The sequence below is a fragment of the Apteryx mantelli genome, chromosome 1 (assembly GCF_036417845.1).
Source record: "Apteryx mantelli isolate bAptMan1 chromosome 1, bAptMan1.hap1, whole genome shotgun sequence".
In the NCBI taxonomy this organism is placed as follows: Eukaryota; Metazoa; Chordata; class Aves; order Apterygiformes; family Apterygidae; genus Apteryx; species Apteryx mantelli.
This window is the reverse complement of record NC_089978.1, coordinates 19,020,032-19,046,025: the sequence shown is the minus strand read 5'-3', so window position 1 is coordinate 19,046,025 and position 25,994 is coordinate 19,020,032. Positions and strand designations below refer to the sequence as shown.

General features: G+C 37.2%; 1 protein-coding gene across 9 annotated transcripts in view; it reads left to right on the top strand.

Annotated features, from left to right (window-relative positions):
- The window catches only part of CWF19L2 (CWF19 like cell cycle control factor 2), a 120,704-nt gene that overhangs the window by 38,455 nt on the left and 56,255 nt on the right, over positions 1-25,994 (top strand). For all 9 annotated transcript variants that reach the window (XR_010883199.1, XM_067289913.1, XM_067289901.1 and 6 more), the window contains exons 9-10: positions 6,057-6,153; positions 8,827-8,916. Coding sequence is in view for 8 of the 9 variants with exons in the window: in XM_067289913.1 (XP_067146014.1) it covers positions 6,057-6,153; positions 8,827-8,916 (187 nt within the window). In the remaining variant the exon portion in view is untranslated. The remainder of the gene's footprint in view (positions 1-6,056; positions 6,154-8,826; positions 8,917-25,994) is intronic.

Sequence of the window (25,994 nt, the reverse complement as noted above, 5' to 3'; positions counted from 1 at the left end):
TTGAAAGCTTTCTTGTTCACTCTCCTAGTGAGAGGGCTCTCAACCTCGAGGAGTTACCTTAACCCAGCATCCCAGGAAAAGGGGAGGGGGGGGAATACTCACGGTCCAGCCGGAGAGGATGATCGGGTCACGTTCCCGTCCCTGCTCAAACTCTCCTAGCTCCTAAGTCTCTTTTTATACGGCTGGGGCTCTGGGCAAGCACTGCTTTTGCTGACTTTTGCGAGTTTCACAATCACAGGACTGTTTGTTTGTCTGCTTGGGGGGACCCTGCTAGCGAGGCAAGACCACAACACCTCCGTACTGCTTCTTCCCTCCCCGGGGGTCCGTGCAGATTCCAGGTGGCAGACCTCTTCAGTCTTGTTAATGCTGCCATTCCGCAGCCTTGCGCATGTCAGTCCTTGCGCATATTGGTTGGTAGACGACTTTAGTCCTGTTAAGTCCTCTGTTCAGCAGCTTTGTGCACATCAGCTCTTGTGCTCTCAGTTCTTCTGCATATCAATTGACAAACTTCAGTCCTGTTAACTCTTCACTCGCCCATCACTTTCTCTCTGATTTTAGAGACTATTAGAAGATATTGCTGGTTATTAGAAGATAATGTCAAGTTTTAAAATGGGTCTGGGTTATTTAGCATGCTGCTTATTCAAGTGCAAATAATGTAGAATTGTTGTGTGAACAAATACTTTTTTTTGTGCAAGTCAGCTTTTAATTTTTGAATTCAACTTCTATCTTAACACTTTGGTAAAGGGGAAGAGACATTTCAGGATGAAAGCCAAAAAGGTGAATTTTTTTCCCTGTTTCTTTGGCACCCACTGGGGAATTCACAGCTCTATAATGAACATCTAACTTGTGTAACCGTGCTCCGTGTGTGGACTGTGGAGAGAGTCAGCTCTTGCAGAAGCGTTTCAGGGTAGGAACCTGCTCCAAGTGGAGGAGAGGAGGCTTCTGGCATGGCTCCTCCTGGGGATGAGTTGCATTCTGCTCCGAACCCCTTCTTCCTGCAGCCCCCAGAGACACCTAACTTTTTTTTCTGTGGGCTACAGAGGGACACTAATCTCCCAACCTGGGCAGCTACAATAGACCAAAGTAGAAGCTAAGAACAACCCCTAGTTTTCCTGTCTCCTCAGCATGTTTGAGAATTGCTCATGACATTATTTTGCTCCTTCTTTCTCATGTTAGCTCACACAGCAGTATAAATGGCCTCTTAGGCAAAGAAACTGCAGAACAGTATTTCATCTGTTGTTGAATTTAGAAAAGAAACTTTAAATGCTTGAAAATGCTGAATAAAAACTGAAGTAATTAATACAGCAGCGATAGATCTGCTACCTGCGAGATGAACTTGTATGCTAAAGTAATAGCATATGAAATATAGTAGGAGGTATTTATTTGAAATACTACGAGTGGTAGTATTATTACTGTGAATAGTTTCCTTCAGATCTTCCCAATAAGTTAAGCCAAAAAATATTTTAGGAGTCAGGGCTGAGATAGTGTTATGCAAGTACGTGGAGTTTTATTGTTTTGGAAAACTGGACAAGTAAATATTCTTAGGTGGTGTATTTAAGAAGGCTGGTATGATTTAGTTAGAAACAGGATTTGATGAAATATAATCAAGTTGAATTCCCTTTTTCTCATGTGCTCACGTCAGTTATTTACATAATGAACTTCTTATGGAGAAGTGATGAATTTGATTTTAATACTTAATTGTTGGAGTCTAACAAAAAGGAAATAGTTTAAGAATAGTTATTTCATTTATAACACTTGCTATATGTAGTACTTGCAGATACCTCAGTGTGTATTTGCAAAGAAAAATTGTATACTAAATCAGTACTGCCGGACTAGCCAGAAACAACTGGATGAGTCTACACTGTTTTTGTATTGTACAAGTTGGATATGTTTTCCAGATTTTGCTTATTATATGAAATTCCCTATTTTCTACTCATAGGGGTTTATGAAATTCATATTTTCTTTGATCGTAGGACAAGAAATTGTTTGCATGATGTTAGATCTGATTTAGAAAAAAAGAATTTGAATGTATAGAGTGGAGCATGAGTAGTTCCTAATTCTGGCACAAGAATAATTTGTATGCATTATGTGCATCATAAGTGTCTCTCATGTTTTTGTTTTGTTGTTTGTCTCAGTATTAGCCTAGGTGTTGTTCTACTGGGAAATGAGAAATATAGCTTTATAGTATGTTTAGTTGCTCTGAGAGTAAGATCTCACAGAATTACACCTGCAATACATTAGATATTTCTAGACATTAGACTTTGTGATCCTCTTTATTTTTCCAGATGTTGCCCAAATGGTTATTACTCTGAAGTGTCTGGGGTTTACCAATTAAATGCAGTGCATAAACTCCTGACTACAATGATTCATGGTATATCTCAGCTGGAGCCTATTGTAGTCTCAGCTGGAGATTTACTCAGCTCTTAGTCCTGTTTTTTTCATCCTGACTTCATTCAGGGATGAGGTCTGGACGATCCACAGTTGTCTTCTGCCTGCTTTATATTGTGCTTTGGCTTCCATAAAGACACCTAGGTATTCATGGAAGGAGGGGTGCTGTGGTGAGCTGGAAGAACATGGAGTGCGTCTGCATTGCAGTTTGGGCACAGATTGTGTGAAAATCAAAATATACATTCAGAACTGTATGTGACTACAGAAACCTAAGAAGTGATCCATAGCTTATTTTTCTGCACAGACAGAAAGGTACTATTACATGTAGTTAGATTTTTACCCTTCATCTGAAACACTGTGCACATTTTTTAAACAAATGTGAAACTCATATCTTGCTAATGCTTTACTAAGCTTCAAATTTTGGGAAACTAGATTGTGTGTGGAAATGGTTTGCTGATACAAGTGCAATGAATTCAGTTATTAGGACAGAAGATTGATTAACTCAATTCTCTTTCCCTTGCAGAAGAAAGTTAAGCATAGAAACTGTTTAGCTAATCTTTCCTTTTGTATATGTCTTTTCTGTGTAAGTGTGTAGTACTGTTTCTGTGTAGTACTGTTAAACCTGATTATGCATCTTCTGTGATATTTTAATTCTGTTTCTTAGCCAGTACAGTTACTGAGGTAATTTATCAATAATGTGAACATTACTTAGGTCTGGAAAACCATATAGCTTTTGGTTGTATTGACTTACTTTTTTTCCAAGTTCTTTTATGTTAAGTCTTCTCCTTAGCAGTGTTTAATATCACTGTGTTTGAAGAAGTATATTACCTGTCTTCCCATTTATTTCAGTGAGGATTTTTGTTCTTTGCAGAATTTTGTAGAAAATGTTGGCTCTTGGGACTTCTCAGTGTTGGGTGTTTGGTGTATTTCTTTTATTGGGAATAATTTATAGGCTGCTTCTCTTTTTATTTCCTCCTAAAGTTTTAAGTCTTGCAAAACATATTGTACTCTTTTTACAATCTTGTTCAGTCAGTCACAAGTAAATCTTCATTGACATGAGGACTTGGATTAATAGGTGTTGCTCGTTCGGTTCCTTATCTCTCACACTGACAATGTACTTTTTGGGTATTATCACTTCTAAAACACACAGAGAATTTCTTCAGCCTATAAATCAAAGTGTTTTTGATGGTTATGACACAGGTTAATTAAAAGTGCTGATTGGATGTCCAAGGGATGTCCCCATAGGCAAGTGTCCATCCAACTAGTGTTTGCTGAAAATCACACTCAGTAATGTGACTGCTTCAGAGTTTAATTAGAGACGAGCTAAAAACCAAAACAAAACAGTGTCACTAGTCTCAAAAAGTTCAGACAATGTTTCAAGCAGTAACACCACTAAAAAAAACATGAAGTAATAAACACGTCTTGCTCTCTTTAATGGAATATTCCCACTGTGTCCTAATCACGGAATCACAGAATGGTTGAGGTTGGAAGGGACCTCTGGAGATTCATCTAGTCCAACCCACTGCTGAAGCAGGGTCATCTAGAGCAGGCTGCCCAGAACCATGTCCAGATGGTTTTTGATTATCTCCAAGGATGGAGACTCCACAACTTGCCTGGGCAACCTGTTCCAGTGTTCTGTCACCCTCACAGGAAAAAAGTTTTTCCTTGTGTTCTGATGGAGCTTCCTGTGTTTCAGTTTGTGCCCATTGCCTTTCGCCCTGGCACTGGACACCACTGAAGAGAGTCTGGCCGTATCCTCTTTACACCCTCCCTTCAGTGCTCTCAGCCATTCCTCATAAGAGAGATGCTCCAGTCCCTTAATCATCTTAGTAGCCCTATCGCTGGACTTGCTCCAGTATCTCCATGTCTCTCTTGTACTGGGAAGCCCAGAACTGGATCCAGCGCTCCAGATGTGGCCTCAGTAGAGCTGAGTAGAGGGGAAAGATTACATGCCTCGACTTGCTGACAATGCTCTTCCTAATGCACCCCAGGATACCATTGGCCTTCTTGGCCACAAGGGCACATTGCTATCTCTTGGTCAACTTGTCCACCAGGTCTTTCTCTGCAGAGCTGCTTGGGGTCGACCCCCAACCTGTACTGGTGCATGGGGTTATTCCTCCCCAGGTGCAGGACCCTGCACTTGCCTTTGTTGAACTTCAGGAGGTTCCTCTCCGCCCACCTCTCCAGCCTGCCCAGGTCTCTCTGAATGGCAGCACAGCCCTCTGGTGTATCCACCACTCCTCCCAGTTTGGTGTCATCAGCAAACTTGCTGAGGGTGCACTCTGTCCCTTCATCCAGGTCATTGATGAAGAAGTTGAGCAGGACTGGACCCAGTACTGACCCTTCGGGGACACCGCTAGCTACAGGCCTCCAACTAGACTCTGCGCCACTGATCACAACCCTCTGAGCTCTGCCATTCAGCCAGTTCTCAATCCACATCACTGTCCACTCATCTAGCCCACACTTCCTGAGCTTGTCTATGAGGATGTTCTGGGAGACAGTGTCAAAAGCCTTGCTGAAGTCAAGGTAGACAACATCCACTGCTCTCCCCTCATCTACCCAGCCAGTCATTCCATCAGAGAAGGCTATCAGGTTGGTTAAACATGGTTTTGCCTTTGTGAATTCATGCTGAGCATTCCTGATCACCTTCTTTTCTTTTCAATTGTTTTAAAAAAGTATAGGTAAAGGAAGAGCAAGAACTTCAGCATTTTTTTTTCCCCCCCTTCTTTAAATAAAGAGTGAACCTTTTGTTGTTCATCTTGGAAGGTTCTGTTTCTGAGGAAGTTAATGTAAATCTTTCTATTGACTTTTTGGCTTTTGGATTGAAGATCTTCAAAACGGACATAAGTAACTTAGGGAATTTCCACAGGACTGGGGAGGTTTGACAGTTAAAAATGACACCATCTCCAAAATTCTCCCATTCTTCAAATCCTACAGGATTTAATCATATTAGGTGGTGAATGGATATTTTCTTCTCCTTTTGATAGGAGGGATCAGTATCATAACTGTACTGTTATGTCACTTTTTGGTCAGCTGTTTTACTTTCAGAGTTGATTGTTTTTTAGTCTTTTCTAGGGTTAGAGGGAAAAAAAACAAACTTGTTTGCCTCTTTACAATAATTTCTAGAGAGCTTACCTATTATTGTAAGAACTCATGCCCCTACTTTTTAATCTTAAAACTATGATATAAGACTATTTATTTATTACTAACTGTAGCTTCTTAATTTTCCATGGAAATTCTAGCATATCAACCATAATATCTTTATAAACAAAGAGTGAACTCTGAAAAGATAAACACAGGAGTATAGGTTAGACCAAGAGATAGAAGACCGTTTGGCTTACAAGAGGAAAACTGGGAATTGGGTGATTTTGCTGGAGTTGGGAGGTAAGAATGGATCACTAAATCCGTAAAGGACAATTAGAGAGTGGGTGCACATTATTCTTCCTGTTCTCCTTGGTTGTAGCTTTCTTGTACCTGCTACTGGCTCTTGACTGTTCTTTCATGCTGAAAAAATGTTCAGTAGGTAGTGTTTTTCATTCCTGTAATACGTTGTTATAAATTATTCTGACAATGGGAGCGTATATGCTGGTACAATGGGTGTCTAATATGTAATTATTCAGGTGAATATATTGTTTTTCTGTGGGTTTAGTGCTGCTGGTGTTTTACAGGCATACGTCAAAGGATGAGGTGTCTCAGGTCCTTAGTGAAGAGGAGATGAACAAACTGGGAGCCAGGATTGTGAAAGCAGAACTCATGGGAAACATGGTAATGTTTTTGAAAGATTGTCATGATTTGCTGCAATACTTTTTTTAAAGTTCACAGTGTTTTAGTCTAAAAAAGGAGATTGAGTCAAGTGGATATTAAGTTCTGTAAAATGTGCTCAGACAAAATTTGAAGGTACTATTTTTCCTGTAACTTCTGCTTTAAATGCCATGCTCCGTAAACTAGAATAGATGATTCAAGTCCCCAGAATTGTACGCTTGGAAACATATCCCAAACCAGTTGTTCTCTGCCTATTTGGTGGGATTTAATGTCTTTCTATTAGACAGGGAGCAGGTGAAAACAACAAAAGTTCCCAGTCTGTTGCAAGGTAGGCAGTGTCTTGGAGTTCTTTTTATTTTGTCAACTTTGTCTCAGGAAGATGCTTGTGATCCATATTTCTGCTGTATGAACATAGATCATTGGATTAGGATATGGAAATATAAGGTTGAAAGGATGTCCGTGGGTCTTTGTATCCAGCTCTGCAAAATGAGAACAACTACATAATGCTTTGTAGAAGGCTGCCCAGAATGTCTACCCTTCCTGGTGTGAGTAAATTTGGGTCCGTGAAGCTGAGGTGAACAGCTGCGGATGTAACACTGCTGTAGGAGGTTTGTTTCAGACAGCAACCTGACAGACCAAGAACCTCACTGTTTTGAAACATTCTGAATTCTGGAAGTATATATTTTTTATTACATTAGTATGGTTATACTGGGTTATTCAGATTTAGCTTTTTGTTGTGGGGGTTAAAAAAGCAAAACCAAACCTCTCTCCTCTCTCTCCTCCTGCAGTCGTCTTGTATACCTAATTCTCCTCTGGACTTATTTGCAAGTTTATTCTTTTTAATCATTTTATCTTATTCATAGTTTATGTTGTAATACTGCCTGGAGATTTCTGTTATAACAAAGGTCATTGTCCGTTACTATTTAAGCTGTGTTTTGGAAATGCTTACTTTGAATAGCTACTCTTAAGGAAATATTGCTGAATTTTTTGAAGAACGTTGTGAAAACACCCATTTTAGAAGTAAATCCTTCTATTTTTTTGTTAAAGAATAATTTTTAGTGCACCTCTGTTTACCTCTGCCTCTTGTGACAGAATCTGAACACCAAAATCTGCGTAATTAAATAACAAACGAGATGTTGTGACTTCAAGTGCCAAATTTCTTTTTCATGAGGGCCGTTGTTTTTTTGAATTGCAGGAGTTTTTAGGGTGATTGGAATATTGTTCTACTGGCTGGATTAGTGCATGGTGTTATTTTCAAAGCTCCTATCACATAATTTAAATTTTGAAATGAGATAGTATCCATTTTATAAATATTTTCTTTTCAAACTGATTTTATGTTATGGATACTTTTTTCCACAGGCATTAGAACAGGTGCGTGTATGTAGCTTTACAAAATTTGAACAAATGTAGCCTTTACAGAAGAAGTGTTCATTTGAAATCTTATCAACTTCAAAAGTGAACTAAAAGTAACTTCAAGCACTGCTTTCTACTAGACATAATGAGTTTTAATGATTTAAAAAGTTGTTTTAATCTGTAGCTTTTGCAGTTGGTATGTGCTGAGGGGGGAAAATACACTGGTGAGAAAAATGTGTTTATGAATGAGATTATATGTTGGAATTGTGAGGGACTGGTGTCAGTCACATAAGATACTATTTTATAGCTCTGTGTTTCTAAGGTAAAAATTATTGAAAGCATACAGTAATTACTATAAAATGTTGAAAAAAAGAGAAAAAAAAAAAGGCATCTCAAGGACTTTGTCATGGAGAGCAGTGAAAATTCTAACAGGTTTTTCTTCTACTACTCAGCTTTAATAACATTGTCCACATAAAAGTAAAGTTTGGGCGCAGGTATTTTTAAGCCTGACAGTAACAGAATAAGAATATTTTGAATAAACATATGCAGGGGGTATGTGCAGAGAGAATGACTCTTGCCTTTTTTCTACCTTTTGTTTTGTTCTGACAAAAATCATGTAGCAAAAGCCAAAATTACCATTTTGCTGCTAAGTTTTTATTTATGCTTTTCTACACATGGACTCTCAATTTAAAATACAAATATAAATCACAAATAATAAACCCTCACCTTGTTTCCCTCTAAATAATTTTTCGTGCTTTTTCTCTGACCAGATTGAAAAGGTACCTTGTTTAAACCAAGTCATCCCCGTATATTAGAGCAGATGATTATGTAACTGTATGTCTTAGTGGCTGGAGCTCGAGGTTGCTCCTGTGGGACAAATGAATTCTCAGTCTCTATTTGTTGCTGACTTGTTGCATGACATCAATCAAATGACTTAATTTTTTGGGGGCAAATATAGGAATGACTGGAGTCCAACCAGTGAAACTGGCAAAGTGGTCAGAGCATAAATGACTGTAGACTTTTTCATATTAGCATAACTGACTAATGTTTAAACATCATTTTTGTTATGTTGTTTTTATGATGATATGCTTTAGATGCCTCTGTTTTGAAAAATTATCTCCACTAAGGAATTGTGTGAATGATATTGACATGTTTTCTTTAGTCTTTTATGTCATAAGAGTTAAATATATATATATATATATATATATATATATATATATATAAAAAAAGCATGGAGAATTGAAATAAATCGTTATTTGTGATATAAAGGTCCTTAAAAGCTTAAACAGTTAAACTGATTCAGTACTACCACTTTCTTTGAAGGAGCTGGCTTCAAAACTTCAAGCAGAGCTTGAGAATGCACGCAAATTAAGGGAGAATCAGAACCAGGTTCCAGCAAAGTCTGGCAGAGCGGTAAGGGAAAAATATTCTTCTATTCTTTGTGCTAGCAAAATGGTGTAATATAGGCAGCAGTTGAATTGTACAGTATATAAAATATACTTAAGAAAATTGCAAGGCGTGACTTCAGATGAGCTATTGTTCAACTAAAATTGTACTTTTTGGTGATAAAGCTTTCTCCATTGTACCCTAGTAACTTTAATAGGAATTTCTTTTTCTTGTAGTATTTTCTCAGGAATGATGCTTATGCCTTCCATTAAAAGTAAAACTGAAATGTGTGATGTAGTGAAGGGTTGGCCAGGGAACCTAGACGTTGGTGTCTGGAACCTAGACTGTCTTGCCTTTCAAGCTCTGCAGTAACCAACATAGGCACCGAAGCAGGTGGTCTGCATCTTGCTTACCTTTCCAGGATTTGGTGCTGACTGTTGTATAACTCAGACGTCTCTAAAGAACCTGTCACCTTACATATTGTTTTCAAAGGGTAACATTCAAGGAACAGGAACGCATAGTAACCTTCTTCCATACTAACTTTGATATACCTACAAAGAAAATGGGGTCAATACCTTCCTTTATGGACTACGTGCTCATGATGGGGAGGAGACTTCGGCAAAACTGTAATTTTTTCATCCAGTGTGTCACTGACCCCAGTTCCAGACTTAAAATTCAGCTGCAGGTTATCATCACAGTTTGAAGAGCCACTAATATTTTTTGAAAAGTGTTGATGACAGACATCTTACATTGACCAGTATTTCTCCTGTCACCAGAAGACGGACTAATATGGAAGTTAGTGTGTGATCTGTTGCTGAGTACATCATGACAGTCATGTGAAAGTCTAAGTCTCAGTCCTTGAATTCACATGGATTTAAGATTACAAAAGTTCTGTGTAGGTAGACTATGCCTCATTATAGTCTCATGGTTGGGCATGTTTTTTGTGTATAAACAAAAAAGCTGAATAAAGCCAACTGGGGTTGTGTATTTACACAGAACAAATACTTTCAAGTTTTAAGATAAGAAAGTAGAAGGCTTGCTGTGTTAATAGCTGGTCTTAAAAAATGTGTGAAAAGACCTATTCCTTTGAAAATGAATCATGAATACCAGTTTTGGTCTGCCTAAGTCTCAACCGTAGTCTGTTTTTTAGATTAATTTTTTAATAAAAGGATTTTTAAAAAATACCAACATATGGTCATTACAAAAGTACAAAATGTAAATGCTACCAAAATTTCAGAAAGGAGAAATCATTAATTAAAAAGAAAAGTGAAAACCTACTTAGCATGATGCCTGTCTTTCTAGCCCTCTTCATCCTGAGGACACTTGATCCCATAGCTTTTTCTTTTACTAAGTGATAGACTGCTCTGCAAAGAGTATTATCCTCCCAGCATGTAGAAACACTGAGTTCAGGAATGCAAGAGTTTGGGGTTTCAGAAGGATAAATGGATGAAGAAGAACATGAGTCTGCATCCTTCTGGTTACGGCCTGACATAAATCCTGATCTCTCTCGACTGTCATCTAAAAAATGCATGAATAGGCCAGGAGGAGTGTTACTGAAGAAGAAGGGCATATTACAGACTTGGCTAGACTGGAAATACCAGCCTGCTGCCCTAAAACCTCAAAGGGATTGACTCACTCATTTCTATTCATGAATATACCGTATGATATTTATGATTTTTCTTTTGTGTGCTTGTACATCTTCAGTTTTGCACTGTTGTGTGCATATTTACCCAAGCTGAGTCTGGGGACTGACAGGGCATGTCTACTCCATGTCCTGCATTCCCCTTAAACCTGATTGGAAAACAAAAAAAGTTGTGAATACTCTCTAGCTTCCCCCCCCCCCCCTTTTTTTTCCTGTTGTGGGCCTGTGGGAGCTTGATTAAGCCCTCAGTGATCACTTAGTGTTGTGATTGATGTAAGCTCCTTTGAAGGATTGAAGGGTTTTAAAAACAGGGCTCCTACCTCTCTGAAGCAGCCTGTGGATGCCATGTATCTACAGTTTTGCTTTTCACATTGACCTGTGTACCCCAGGGTCGACATCTTGGATAATTACATTACTTCAAGCCTAGTTTTTAGGTCTCTCTACTTCTAAATGCTTGTTTTCATGTTCATTTCTGCAAGACAGATGGACTCCATCTTTGGTTTGCAGGAACCAAGACTATTGACAGTCCTGCTATTTTGGATTTTCCATTGTTTGCCAATGAAAACAGACCTTCACAGATGCCACAGAGCTGATGTCTATAGTTCTGTAGATAGTTTTTGAACTATCATGCCTAAACATTATCAACCTCTTTACAACCTGCTGCCAAGTTCCTCACCTTATTAGGCTTGAGGTAAATCAGCAAAATTCTCCCCAAACCACTGTGAAAGCTTTGGGGTTTACTTGAAATCACTATGGATTTAATTACTGCCAAGCCTCGCTTTCTAGAGGGTGAACAGCTTCCCATGGATTTTAGAGGCTTGCTGTGTTGTTTTTATGGATATGCCTTGCTTGTGATATGTTTCATGGCTACTTCTAGTCTGTATTACATGGCTTCTGAGTGTGAGCAGTCCAGCAAAGTTGATGGTTGCTCTGTCCATATTACTCTTCTTGAGATGGTTGCCGGGGTTGTCTTTACAGCTCAGACTGATTTTGGAGTTTTGGAGCACAAGCAGAATGTCTTGTGTGTCCTATGTATTTAGGGTCAACTGTATCACATTGTGTGTTTAAACAGGCAAGATTGCAGAAACCATCTTGTAATACAAGAGAGGCTGATTTGTGAAGATGGTGTATTTGATACTGTTTGAATCAATCTTTCTATAGCCTTGACTGCTCCAGTGATAGTGTCAATCAGTTCAGGCAGCTGTATCCCAAAAAAGATACCTGAAACAGTTTCCACAGAAGTGGTTTTCCAGAAGAGGATCCTGTTGATCCCAAAGTTTGGTATCTTTGCCTCAGCTACCAGTAAAAATGCTAAGGATTTTGTTTTAATGCTGGTCTATCTCGGGTTCCTTGATGCAGCAGAGTCCAGAAAGGTCCTGAAACATGGCTTTGCCTTATTCTTATTTCTGTTGTGATAATCAGAGACATAACTCAGGAAGCAGTGAAGGTAATTCTGGGTCTCCCTAGGTAGGGCTCTTGTGTTTTTTTTCTTTTTTTCTTCCCTCCTCCCCTCTCCCTCCTCCCCTCTCCCTCCTCCCCTCTCCCTCCTCCCCTCTCCCTCCTCCCCTCTCCCTCCTCCCCTCTCCCTCCTCCCCGATTTATTGAACATGGATCAATTTCCCCAATTCAGTTCACTGTTGCTGAATGAAGACTTGTGCTGACATAAGGGGGGTCCATGGGTGGCCGAGGTTTGTACAGAGGGTAGGATCAATTTTTTTGACAGCAGTGTTGGTTTATTCTGCCTTCAAGTAATCAAGAAACTACAGGCTGTAGGGACTGTGAAGTGGTGGTTTAAATTCTGCTTTTTTCATTTTCTTTTAAGTAAGAATAGAGGCAAGTCTAGCTTTTATAATTTGTTTGTTTTGGAGAAGAATTCCACCCCAAACCACCTCAGAATTGTTTTTAAAAAACAATTTGCAAATGCTGATGTTTGGTGTTAACTACCGTATTTCACCGTATATATTATGTATATATATACACCGTATATATATACCATATATATTTCACCGGGCTTACAAGTCCCGATAAGACAATTTTGTTAGTGGTTTTCCTTTTGGCCGTAGTGATTCTTAGCTTTAAGACCTGCTGTTTGTAATGCATTTACAACTTGCAAGTAGAGATTTCCATCTGGAAGAGGCAAAATTGTGCTAATGTATATACATCTTTAAGAACCTAGAATAACAACATAATTTTACAAGATACTGCGGCAGAACTAGTCCATAGTTGCACCCTGAGTTAGCCCACCTTGGTAATTTTATAGCCAAGATTTATCCAGGGGAAGAATTTTTTTTTTCTTGTTAGTGTGACATTTCTGTTAAATACAGTGAACAACCACAAAGTAATATGGTAGGTTTTCTGTGCCTGAAAGTATCCTAGATTAAATTATCTTGATATTGAAAGAAAAAATAATAGTAACATTATTTGAAGCCATTTTTTAGCAGTATTGAGGGGCTTCTTCATTCACTAATAGCCCTAATTTTGCCTATCTAGCGTTTGCTTTGTTTTGAACTGCTAGTCTTGCATATGTCCAAAGTACAGAGAAGGTGAAAATTTATTAGTTGAGTTGTTCCTAAGTTGTTTGTGGCTTTTGAGTAGCTTTATAAATGAAATTCTATTGGCCAAATTGAGATGCACATTTTTCAATCTAAATTGGTCTGGTTAAAGAGGTTAGTTTTTACAGATATTCCTCTTGAAGGCATAAATAGCTGTTATCTTGCTTTTTTGCTACTTAAGGAAGGATAATAGAGACTGTTGTTTGGGGATATTGGCCCACTAAAATTATTTAATGTCATCTACATCCTTTTTGATCTTAAATAGTTAATTTCTCATTTGCACATTCTTCTACTGGTTTCCTATAGCTAATTTTTTGATAAAATATCAAAGTGCATTTATACGAACCTAAAATGAAGATAATTTATTTTCAGTAACTTCTGATCTGATGTGCTGTCATTAGTAGTGTCATACTTAACAGTACTAGGAAAGCTAAGAAGCCTCCCTATTATTACACTTTGTACCTGAATACATGGTTAAGAAGGTAAAAGTTTTCAACTCTATAGTAAGAAAAGACTGTGAGAGAACACAGCTGTGTATTAGGCTATCATAAATTAAGAAGACTTCTCAGATTTGTGAATTAGAACAGACTAGAAAGGAAGATAATTGGTAGTGAAAGGTACCTTTATTAATTTTTCTTCTCTTCACACCTCTAAATATGTCGATACCTGATATCCTTAAGTGCCTCACAGATTGCTTTCTGTATTGGTAACAATAAATAAACATTCTGATCCTAATTTTGCTAGTTTGGAACATGAAGTTAGAACAGCCTAACAGCCTAAGTTTAAGTTCTCTAGACACCAGACAAGCCTGACTTTTGGCACATTGGATTAAATAGCTCTCATTGAATAGATCCTGTGGATATATCTATTGCAAATGGAAAATATCAAGCCTATGACTGAAAGCTCTAGGTGCAGAACGCATAGGTGTCTCAACTGTTTTTTGTGGTCACGCCTGCGAGACATACGCTTGTTTGAATGTAGCACCCTGCAGGTCTGTAGGCTGAAGTTGTTTTGCATGTGGTGCCGTTGGGCGCTGTGTGCACTGCTGAGCTTGGGCAGGTGCCAGCTGGGGAGTCGCTGTGGTGTTCAGTGTCAGCATGATCTCGCCACTGAGCATTTTTCATCTTTAAACTCCTCAGTTCAGTAAGGGGCTTGAAGAAGTAGTAAACTTAAGCATGTAGATCTATACATTTTAGTAGGATTAGTGATATACTTAAACAAAGCCATCTGCTTAAGTACCATGTTAAACTTGGGACCTTAATTGCTGTCATATTGAAATACCTGGGTCAAATGGATGCAATTGCAGTGAATACATATACAAAAACCATTTCAAAAAATAAAGATTTGAAAGCGTAGTTTGTGCTTGTTTTGCCTTTACATTTGAGCAGGAAGCAACCTTCAGAGTCAATGGAAATCAAAAAATTGTCCAAATATGCAAAAGAGGAATTTGTGCTCTATAAAGAGATGAACCCTGAGTTAAATATTTTAATTTCATTTGAGATGAAATTAAATGATGCTTATGTTCAGATACTTTGATGCTCGTGTCTAAATTTACATGGGCATTTTGAGGAAAAACAAAGTTGCATGTTGAGCCCTAATGATATTGTATAAGAGAAGGTTGCTGTACCGCAGAGTTTCTCATTTAGAATAGGTGAAGACAATGAAATTGAGTACTTATTGAATGTAAGGAGACACCAGAAATTTGTGGGGACTTCAGCATTTAAAAAATAAGTTCTGCATGTTCATGGTTTACCTTTTTAAGTATAGTTTGTATTTCTGTTATCTGAAAGTGCTACACATAACTGTCTTGATTTGGGCTTTGTTTATGAGGATGTGATCTCTGCTATTGTCAGTAATAGTCATAACTGAGTTGTCACTCATGCTTTTAATCTCTACTTTTACTTAGCAAAATATACCTGGAACACTAGCACTGTTTGGATACAGATCTTCTGCAGTGGTTTTTGGTGGTGCAAAGATTAGGAGTCAAGAAGTTAAATGAGTAAGACGCAGACTGAAAACAAATGAATAAAAGGTGGTTCTTCCCAGAACTGTTGCTGCAGGATAGTGTGGATGCTAGCAGTTTAAGCAGATTCAAAGAGAGACTGGGCAAGTTCATGAAAAACAACCCCCTTGAAGATTGCACAGAAATGATGTCTGGCTCACTTAAGTCCCTGAGTTGCAAATGTTTGGAAGCTAGGAGTAGTCAGGAAAAATACTGTATACTTCCTTTTCTTAAATGGTTCATTAGGCATTCACTTTTGACCACTGTGGGAGAGGGGAAGTTGGGCTTTGATCTTCCCCAGTATGATTGCTTTCATGTTTTAATTTGTGAGTAGAGGGTTTTCGTTACAATTCCAAATAACTTGTGGTGTACATTATTTGTGTGCTTTGCCCTTTTGATTTTTTTCAAATTTTTTTCCATCTTTTCTCACAATACCTTTGCTGTGGTCCATGCGTAAGAATAGAGTCAAATCTGCTAAGCAAAAAGTAGTTTGCTTTTGTGTTATTAAAAACTGACTTAATTGTTTTTGTTTTTTAACAGGAAGTATTCTGACATGATAAAAAATTAAGTAAATCTCCTAGACTCAGTTCATGGTGGTGGACAAATAAAGTATAAATTCATGCATCTTGTAAAATGGTTCAATCTGATGTGAAGTTTAGCTTAAGAAAAAATATACTTCTCAACCTCGAACTTACTGTGTCCCATAGCTCTTAATCAGAATGCAGGAAGCAGAAAGTGGACTCTGCTGAGTGATTGCTAGAGACAGTTCTTAATAGTGATGGATTGTGTTTAAAATACAAAATTAATACAAAACTGAATGTAAAACAGAAGTTGGTACTTTAAGCAAAATAACATGGTAGAGAATATACTGTTATAGAATATTTTAAAAAAGATAGTGAAGTTCTAAAACAGTAGTGAAATACAAATACAGGCTCCCCTGTCATGCATTTGAGATAAAAATGAAGGAAAATGTGAATGACTTCAGCGTCATAACAAGTCTTTGTTTGAATAAGTGAATTTTCTAATAAAATGCAGCAACCTCTAGTCTAGTATGATCTGTGTAATATATATACCTACAGCTTAATGAATAAAGTAGTGTGTGATTTTTCCACAAGATATGGCAAATCCTCAAAAGTCAGACTGCTAAAACTTTTCTAATGAGGCTGCGTGATGCTTCTGTAAAGCCTTTCGGATACCAAGAGGGCAGGGAAGATTCCTGGAGAACACTGCTCTTAAATTTTGCCGTGTAATGCATTTCACTTTACAGTAGGCATCTGATCAATGTGATGCTGCTTTAAAGGAGAGTGCTTTTACTAGGCTGCCTCTTGCCTTTGTAAGAGTAACAGCCTCCAGTCCAGTCCTTGTGCATCTCATCTCAGACACAGAGGGTGTTACAGTGGAAAGAAATGTTATTTCTTTATTTAGCCAGTTTTATGACATAAGCGGGGCTCATCTTTTAATGCAAATATCCTTAACGTCAAGAATTTAGTGTACCTCACATACTTCTGCTGTTGTTGTTGCTGGGTTTTTCTTTGTTGTAACTTCTACTCAGGAAGAAAAATTTAATAAGAATGATCAGATTTCCAACACCTTCTCCCATGAACGACTGGTGAACACAAGTTTTAACGTGTCAGATGTTTGTTCACTTTTGAATCCCTGGCTGCATTAGAAGTAAAGATTGAGAGAGAATTCTGTTGGAATCTAGCTCAACATATGTTAATTTTTTTGTTTGTTTGTTTTTTAAATTAACATTCTCCGTTTTTCAGAAAGGAAACTGAATATAACAACTTCATTTATACCTCAAATCCTATTTATGATAAAATACTATACATTAAATACTGTTATGTATAGTCCTGAATTGACAGGAATAGGATGGAATATGCTGTATCATGCAGATGGGTTTTGGCCCGTTTACTTATAAACGTTTTCAGTTCATCATAATTTCTAATTCTGTCTGTTCCATCACACTTGAATTTCATCTGCAAGAAGTCTGTGCCATTCTTTCTTCAGTAAAACTTTGTATTTTCCATGCAAGCAGTTAACTAACTCTGACTGGAACAGGGAATAATAAAGTAGGCATAAGTTCACAGAATAGCTTTAATAGCAGTAGTGTGTGCTTTTTAAAAATAATTGGTATATGCAATTTCTGAGTGTATTTCCTTGAAAACTCCTGTTCAGTAGAGACTCTTGTCAATAAGAGATGATTAAACAATGATTTATAAGGCAAAAACCTATGAAGACAAAGTGTCTTTTCCTGCATGTAATTTATAGGAAATTATTTTTTTTGTAATTAAAAAGTACTAGAGAAATTGTATCAGCAACTAAAACTACTTAAAGTAGTAGAGTATATGATCAGTTTTCATAAGGAACATGAGAAATAAAGGGTTAAATAAAATATCTTACTAGTTTCAGTACATGTAACAGCATTAAAAGGGCAGAGTGGAGAGAACTTAAAGTTCAAGCTGATAATATAAAAGCTTTGGAGTGTGCTTTGCCACTAGACATAAAAGCCCTTTCCAAGTGCTAAGCAGCTTTTGTAGTTGATGCTGCCAGTACTTCTCCTAATACTGTGTAGAATTTCTGCATGTTTCTACCACTGCAAGTCCACTTTTTCACTGCGTTTTCTCAGGCTTAGAAAGACTGGACAAATACTGAACGCTGATATGTAAGGTGACAAGCTGGTGTCCTTTTCACCAGCACGACTAAATCTGAAAGATAGACTTGCTGCAGTCGGTGTGAGTGCTTCATAATTTGCTTTAGGTTAGTAGTTCAGCTTAACCAATTGCTGCAGGTGGGCACAAGCTAGCACTACTGTCTTTTGCCATAGCCCTGGATAGGGGATATTTAGAAAATCCCTTCTGTTAACAGAACTGGGGTCTCGTACCCTGCTGCAGTGTCAGGAACAGTACACTGTCCTTGGTCTGCCTGTCTGGGAAAAAAAATGTTTACTTTTGGCCTGGCTTGACAACCTTCATAGAACTATTAATACAAGTTTCTGTTGCAGCATAAGAGTGAGGCTTCAGAGCAGTCTTGTTAAGGGTTGGAAGTGGAGTGCTGCCTTTGGGGAGCAGGTTTTAGGGATTTATTTTTTTCTTTTGTTTTTCCTGGAATTCTGGCTCAGTGGTGTGTTATACTGTAGTATAACCACTGTGGGGAGTGGTTATAAAATGAACTTGACTCCTGACATCTACTGATGCAAAGCTATGATACTTCCAAATATGGTAAGACTGTAGACTTCCTGGAATTAGGGTTTTTTTCTGCAGTAATAATGTAAATGTAGAATTCTGTCTTTCTTAACAGATTTTCTTTCCCCTTCCACCCCCCCCCCCCCAAAAAAAAAAAAAGACCCTCAAACCTAAAGCAAAAAAATTCTTGGACAGGCTTCCTGGTGCAGTAGATACTTCTGATTTGAAACAGAAAGGTAGAACCTCCTGGATGCTTCTGCACTTCTATTGGTCCTGGCACAGCCTCAGTAAATACATATTTTAAGCCATGAAACATGTAATAATAGTTTATGCTCAAAACCTATTTTAAAAATGGAAGCCATAAACTAACAATGTATTTTGTAGGTTTAAGCAATAAAACACAATTAGTGTGTTAAAAATGTCGTCTTGAATGGAGAACTTGATCAACCAATGACAGTTGGGACCACTGGGTCTTTAGTGTAATAACAGATTATGTGTCATTAGCCATTGCTACCAACATAAACCAAAAACTTTTAATGAAATAGGCTATTTAAGAAGAGTAATTAAACGATGTGCCCATACTTCTGAAATGAATTAAGACATTTGGCTTTTGGCCAACGCATCTGGATAATGAGATCATTTCAGCTCGCAGCACAGTTTGCTGTATGTATGTGTGCATGGGATTTTTACAGAGCTGTTTTGCTGGTATTGAATTGACAGCCTTGGAGACTGGTGCGCTCTGCTTGTGTCTAGAGCGGATGCATTAATGCCAATGTCTGTTTTAGCTTCCCCTTTCTGTTGCACCAGTGAGCACAAAGGAATTGCTTCTAGGTAAGAAGGTGTTTTAGACTCCGGGCTTTTTCAAGCCTTTGCCTTTCTTTTAGTATCATCAGAAATAACAGCTGTGGTAATGGTTTAAGGGTATGGATACTGCACTAGAAACTGGAGTTGTTTTTTCATGTAGAATACCAAATTGCACTATATTAGAAACAACAACTTCAGATTGTCCTGCAACATCTAATTGTCCACACTCTCTTTGTGCTTTAAAAAAACAAAACAAAAAATGTTTTCTATACATACGCCTTTTATAAAATAGCCATTTTTGAGATTGTACAACATGTCCTTCTAGTAAAAATGCATTATAAAGCTCCCTCTTATGCCTGAATGAATGTTTTCTGGTTGGAGTAATCTGTTGCTTTCCATTCATAAACTTATCCTAGAATATCTCTTTTTTGATGCTGCAGTCTTTGAAAATGTCATATAGTTGCTTAGTAAATCTCTCTTCAATGTAGTGATTACTGAGGCCTGAACAGCTTTGAAATTTCTTGCAGTGCTTTTATTCCCTCAAATGTTATTTTTATTTACGCAGGCAGAATTTTTGCTTATCATATTCTCAGTGTCTTATATTGCATTTCTGTCTTTGATAAGACGAAACAGGGATTTGTGAAATTAAGAAGTAACATGCTGCCATACCTTTTCTTTTTATGGTCTGAATATACATATTTTATCTCAGATGTTTTTGCCATAGAAACATGCCATCTAATCACTGCATTTTTTGTATTTCTTTTCTTGCATCCTGTGCCTTCAATGGCTTTGTTATGCTATGTTAAATGACTAGCTATTTCAAAGTGTAGATAGCGATTTAAAATAGCAAACTACAAGGTACAAACTACAATAGCAATTTACAAAGTTACCTGACTTGCTTGCACCCAGTGTTATTTTTTTGTTAGACTGAACAGTCTCTTTAGTTTTCCTCACTACTAGTCATGGTACTAGTTCTAATCTTACCTCCAGAAGCCAGTGGTATGACTCTTACTGAATTTTTGTTGTTCTGCTCTTAGAGATTGAGGTTTGTATCCTTGTATGTTCTACTCACAAGATATTATTCTGATCACCCTATCTCAAAGATACAGTAAGAAAATAAGCCCTGAGAATGAATAGAAAGATTTTTGAATGCAGGGATGATTGGAGGCATTCAGTTTAAGGAGGAGATGAATAAGAATGATGAATAACCTTTCTCTTAATATAAGAACAAAGAATTGTTGGATTTAAAGGGCAACCAATTTTATACTAATAAATGAAAATTGTATTTTTACATAACATGTTATTAACCTGTATCACATGCTGACTTGAAGAAAAAAAAAAAGAGGCTAAACAATTAGTATTTATGTATGTATCTAATCCTTTTATAATAATGAATGTTTTCATTTATGAATAGGAGCTATGATGTTTTTTGAGACTCGTGCTTTATCATAAACCTGGCATTAACTGATGAAGTTACTCTTCTGTAGGCTAGTTAATTGCTGTGTTACAGCCTACATTAGATTTTATAATGTATCTCCTCACTGTTAAATGCCAGGTGTTGATTAAGGCACACCAGCTGCCTGATCTTGTGAAACTATTTTTCTATCCTCTATTTTCTGTATTAGCCTAATCCCTTATGAAGTTGTTACAGTGATGCTTATTACTATTTATTTACTGAGCCTTTCTTGAAACAATAAAATTTTAAGCTAGGTTGAAGTTTGCTTTCATTTCCTCATGCTGATATTTCCCTTTTCTTTTACTTTTTTTCCTGCTATAGGAAACCAAAATCAAAAGCTTTGTAGCTTGGGCTACTTTAGTGTGGTTCTTGGTGGAGATTTGCAGACAACTCTCAGCTTGTGCAGTATGCAACTTTTTGTTGGCTAAATAAAAAAAAGTTCATGTTTTTTTTCCAGCTCTGTTAGCTCCCTATCCTGCAATATACTGACTCTTAAAAAAATACATATTTTTCGTTAAATTATTAGCTATTAGCACTGAAAAACAGTTCCAATATAATAGAACCTGTCTCACATGATTGGCTTGCTTACCCTGTTCGTTCAGCTTCTCAAGAGGCTTCTCTGCAAATTAAACTGCACACCTGGTGGCAGAGCTTTTTCATTTTCTCCTGTTAAATTATGGAACAGACATCTTCTCTGGAGACTTAAAATCTTTTTCAAAACTTTGTTTTATTTATGTATTTAATTTAAAGCATTTATCATTTGAAAACAGACTTGTCCGCTTAGTTATCTTCAGTTGTGTTAATTGCTGTATAGCATTCTGTAGGTTTGTTGAGAATTACTGAGTACTGTGCCTGTTTAATCAGTTTGAATTAGAAATCCACGTTCCTTCTTTAATGACAACAAACAATTGCACTCTAGTTTGAGAGGTTCACACAGTCGTTTTAGAATATAAATTATGCTATGTAGCAGTCATCACAACAAGACCACAATTCGGGGTGGGGTTTGAGCCTTTTCTATAGTTCCAGTTTTAATATTTAATGATAGGTATAATATTTAATATAATCTAGTGTAATAATATTTAAGATAATTTGTTTGGTCTGTATTGTAATTATATATAATTACATGGAATTATCTAATAATTATCTAATAATAAATATACATTAACACATTAATATTTTAAATGACTTTATTGTATGTTAATTATTGTATGGTATTATTTAGTATGTTTTATATTTAATACTTATTTAATAAAAGAAGTAATTCATTCAAAAACTTGAGGTTTAAAGTAAGCTTTGTAGGTTTTTTGAAGGCGATGCCTGCCACTATGTGAAGAAATAAATATACTCTTAGATATTTAAGCACAAGTTAAAACAAAAGCCCACCTACTGGCATTCAGTGATTTGGAAATACTTTATTCAATAGCAGGAAGTGGCATTCAGACCATTTTGTTTAGCAGCTACACATGGACACATCTTCACAAACTTGTCTAATTTTTAGAACTCACTTATTTTCTTGGTATCTGTAATGTCTTACAGGAATGAGTGCCACTTTCATATCTCCTTCAGCTGTTTCTACTCCAAGCTGAAGAAGCCTAAACTGTTTAGTTTCTCCTTGTATGGAAGCTGTTCTGTATTTCTGACTATCCTCATTATCCTTTCCTTTTAACTTCACCTTACGTTTTACTATCCAGTCAATCAGCCCTGTGAAATCTTTCTGCAAGTCCTTGCAGTCTGCTGTGGTTTTGATTGTCCTGAATAACAGGTATCATCACCAAACTTCGTCACCTTATCAGAATAAGGTACCATTTATAAATATATTAAACAGTGGAAACCCTAATACAGATCATTGTGAAGCTTTGCTTTTAAGTAACTTCCTTTGAGAAAGTTGATTATTTATTCGTATCCTTTGTTAGCCAAGTAGTAATCAAAGAAGGAAACTTCCCTTTTGTTTCTAGAGCAGTTTTCCATATCTTTACTGTTTTTTTTTTTTTAAAGTAGACTGTATCAGTTAGATTAGTATCTACATGCCTTTGAATCCTAATGCTTTTGTGCATCATGCCATCTCTCTACAAAGACTCTTCCCAGTATACCACACTTACCAGGTGTATAAGAATTCTGTTCTTTATTATGATTGCATGAATTTGCCTATTACAAATGTTAGATGTATTGCCCTGTAATTACCACAAGTAGCCTCTGGCACATTTTAAAGATTTATGTTGTACTTGCCACCCTCTATTATTTTTGCGCTGAGGACTATAAAAGTAATATAATGCATGCTGAACAATGTAAAGGAAGTTATATATTGGAATTGTTTTTCTGGAACTGTAGCAAAATCCCTCTCTTTGTGGCAGCTTGTTTGAAAACCTCTTTTAGTGACTCTTCAGTTTGAAGATGATTCCTAAGCTTTATTCCCTGCTTAAAAAAAAAAAAAGTTGAATGTTAAAGTTGAAAGTTAAAAGTTGAAAGTTAAATTCAGACTGCAAATAATTCATTTTTATTTTTCAAATGTTGTCCTTTGATACTGCTTTTACCACCTGATCATCTCTTATTTTTCTGTCAGAAGACTTTCTGCTTCTGATGTGTTTGGAAAATATTGTTTTAGTATTTATCTTTGGTAAGATCCTCCTCAAAATAAACTTTTGCCATGCCTTGTTATGTTATTACACTTGACTTCCCAAGCTTATGCTGTTTTTTAATTCAATTCTGTTTAGACAGGATTTTGACTTCTGAAGGATGTTTTTATCTCTAATAACCTCTGTAATCTTCTGAGTAATTATGCTTGATTTATTTGAACCACTAGGTTTTCTTGGTTCATGGTATAAGTGTGCTCCTAGCCTGCAATATGACTTCACATTAGTCTTCATGCTGTTCATTATTATTTTACCCTTTTGTCTGCTCCTTTTCATTTCCTCTTGATGGACCACTTTTTTGCATTTTCTTTTTTTTTAAGTTTTTCTTTTTCCTGGAATATTAAATTTAAATGCATTATAGTCGCTGTCATGTGTCTTGTGTCAGGACTCTGTGAACTCTTCAGCATTAAAAAATTGCCCTGTCAACTTTGGGTTTTGGCTCAAAGAATTCAGTATTTATCATATCTAAACATTTGTCATCTGCATCATTCTATATTGTGTAAATGGGAGCCTGCTGAAATCTCTCATTAGAAATTATTGCCCTACTGACTTAGATGTGTACAAAGAAATTAAAGACTATAGTCCTTTATAACTTCCTAGCCTTTTTTTGTTTGTTTCTAAAAAGACATGGGGATGATTCCGCATTCTTCTTAGGCAAATGGTAGTAGTGTTTTACAGTTCTTAATGTTAGAAAGGCCTTTCTGTTATCTAACTTGCATTTCTTCTGCAATTTAAACGTTTTTGTTTTCCTTTTATCCTGCATACACTTCGCTGTTTGCTAAAATATTTTGAGGTTTTGCAAACTGCAAGAATGTTTTTCCCTAATTTTCTCTGTTTCTTAAAAAAAAATTTTTTTTTTTTGTAGAATGACTTTTTCTAGGTCTCCAGTCCTTATTCTTCTTGCCCTTCTCCAGTTTTTGTCCAGTTAGTTTGCATCTTGTTGAACTGCAATGCGCTAAATGGGATATAAGGCCATCTGAAGTCTTATATGTATGTGGGAAGAACAGAAGTATTCCCATACAAGTCAGCTTATACTGGTATACATCTTGTGTATATGTTCCTGTGTGTGTGTGTGTGTGTGTATATACTTTTTTTTTTTTTCCCCACAAGCATAAGATTGGCTCTTACTCAGTTTGTGAACCACTCTGCATCTGCCAACATAGATAGAGAGGTGGATCACTACATTCATCTGGAGAAAAAGTCATATGTACAGAGCACTAACTTTTAAATAGCAGCTCAGTGTTTGGTGGTTGTTTTAGTTTTAAGGTATCACACTGCAAATATCCAAATTTTGCAATGTTATGCTCAGTTGTGAATTGCTTATTGCTAGCATATACAGACAACTTTGAAGGAACTCACAGGGCAACATTTATCAGGAAGCTGAGAAAGTGATTTATGAGGCAAAACTATTTTATTTTCTTTGACTTTTCCCCGCTTGCTTCAGCTGTTAAAATTGTTTTTACTATTTATCACAGTACTGAGCTTTGATTAGTCATAGGCTAAGCATTAGAATATTCACAAATGTCTACCTATTTTTTCACATGTAGAAAAAAATGGCCAACACCCTAACAACTTCACTAGTTACCTCTTCATTATTCTATCCATAATATTCCATTTGCATCTATATCCCATTTAAAAGTGCAGCATACACGCTGCTCTTTTTTCCTCACAATGTATTCTTTCTCCATCCTGTTGCCCTTTGTCTTTGCTCGTCTAGCACTGATCATTTTATTGTTGTTGTTATGTCTTCAAAATAATAGTGCTTTTAGTGCCATACGGATAACTGTAGTTCTCACATCTGTCTGAAGAGCGCAGTGGTGGCGTATGAAGCGTAGTGCCCTTGCTCTGTTTGCCTCTGTCTCTAGCAAAGTTGGAACTTCAGTATATGGCAAGCGGGAGCTGGAGGCAGAGGGTCTTTTCATCCTCTTGCACTTAATCACCTCTTCTTCCCCTACTGCCTCCCAACAGAGAGAAATGCCTTCTGTTTTGAAGAAAATATCTGAGGCAGATACATAGCTGATCCTGGTAATAAGTGTAGAGTGTTTTAGGCAGAGTGCTTCTCTGACTATATTACATTGGGAGGGACAGATTGGTTAATGGTTGATGGAGCTGAGCCAACACTAGGCATCTTGGTTTGCTCTGCAAAATGAGAGTTGGTTTTTGGTGACACAAAAGAGCAGAAGTTTTGCTTAGCTATGTCGGAGTGGGGGGACGGGCCCGGAGTAACGACGGAGTCTCAATATGAGTATGGTCGTTCTCTCTTTATTGGAGCTTACACAAAGTATATATATCGACAAGCAATACGCATGCGCTAGCAATAGTTACATGATTGGTTACAGTTTCTGTCCACGCGCATAAAGCGGATATATGATTGGTGCAAGGTTGCTGTCCGCGCTCCATCGACATTTATGGAACCTAGTTCCGTCCAGACTTGTTTACCAGTTTTGTGAATACCTTCTTTTGTAGTGCTCAAGGCCGCTGCAAGGCTTGCTCGGCTGCTGCAAGGCTCGCTCGGCCGCTGCAAGGCTCCCTCGCCTTGGCCTGCATTCCTTCCCTTACCCTGAGAACGGGATTGCTCATCCCAATCAGATCATGCCCTCTCTCGCTTAACCATTCCTCCACATAGCTAGACACAGTTTTTTCTTCCATAACTTCTACCTTTGTGTGACTTTTCTTGAATAATGTAATTAAGCTATTGGAGCTAGCATGCTTTAATATCTACAGAATTTTCAGACTTTATTGGGGCTTTCCGGGACCAGCTTTCATTAGGCAAGGATGGCAGATGTAAAGCAGACACATCAGTTGTTTAGAAAATAGCTTCCAATTGAGATTAA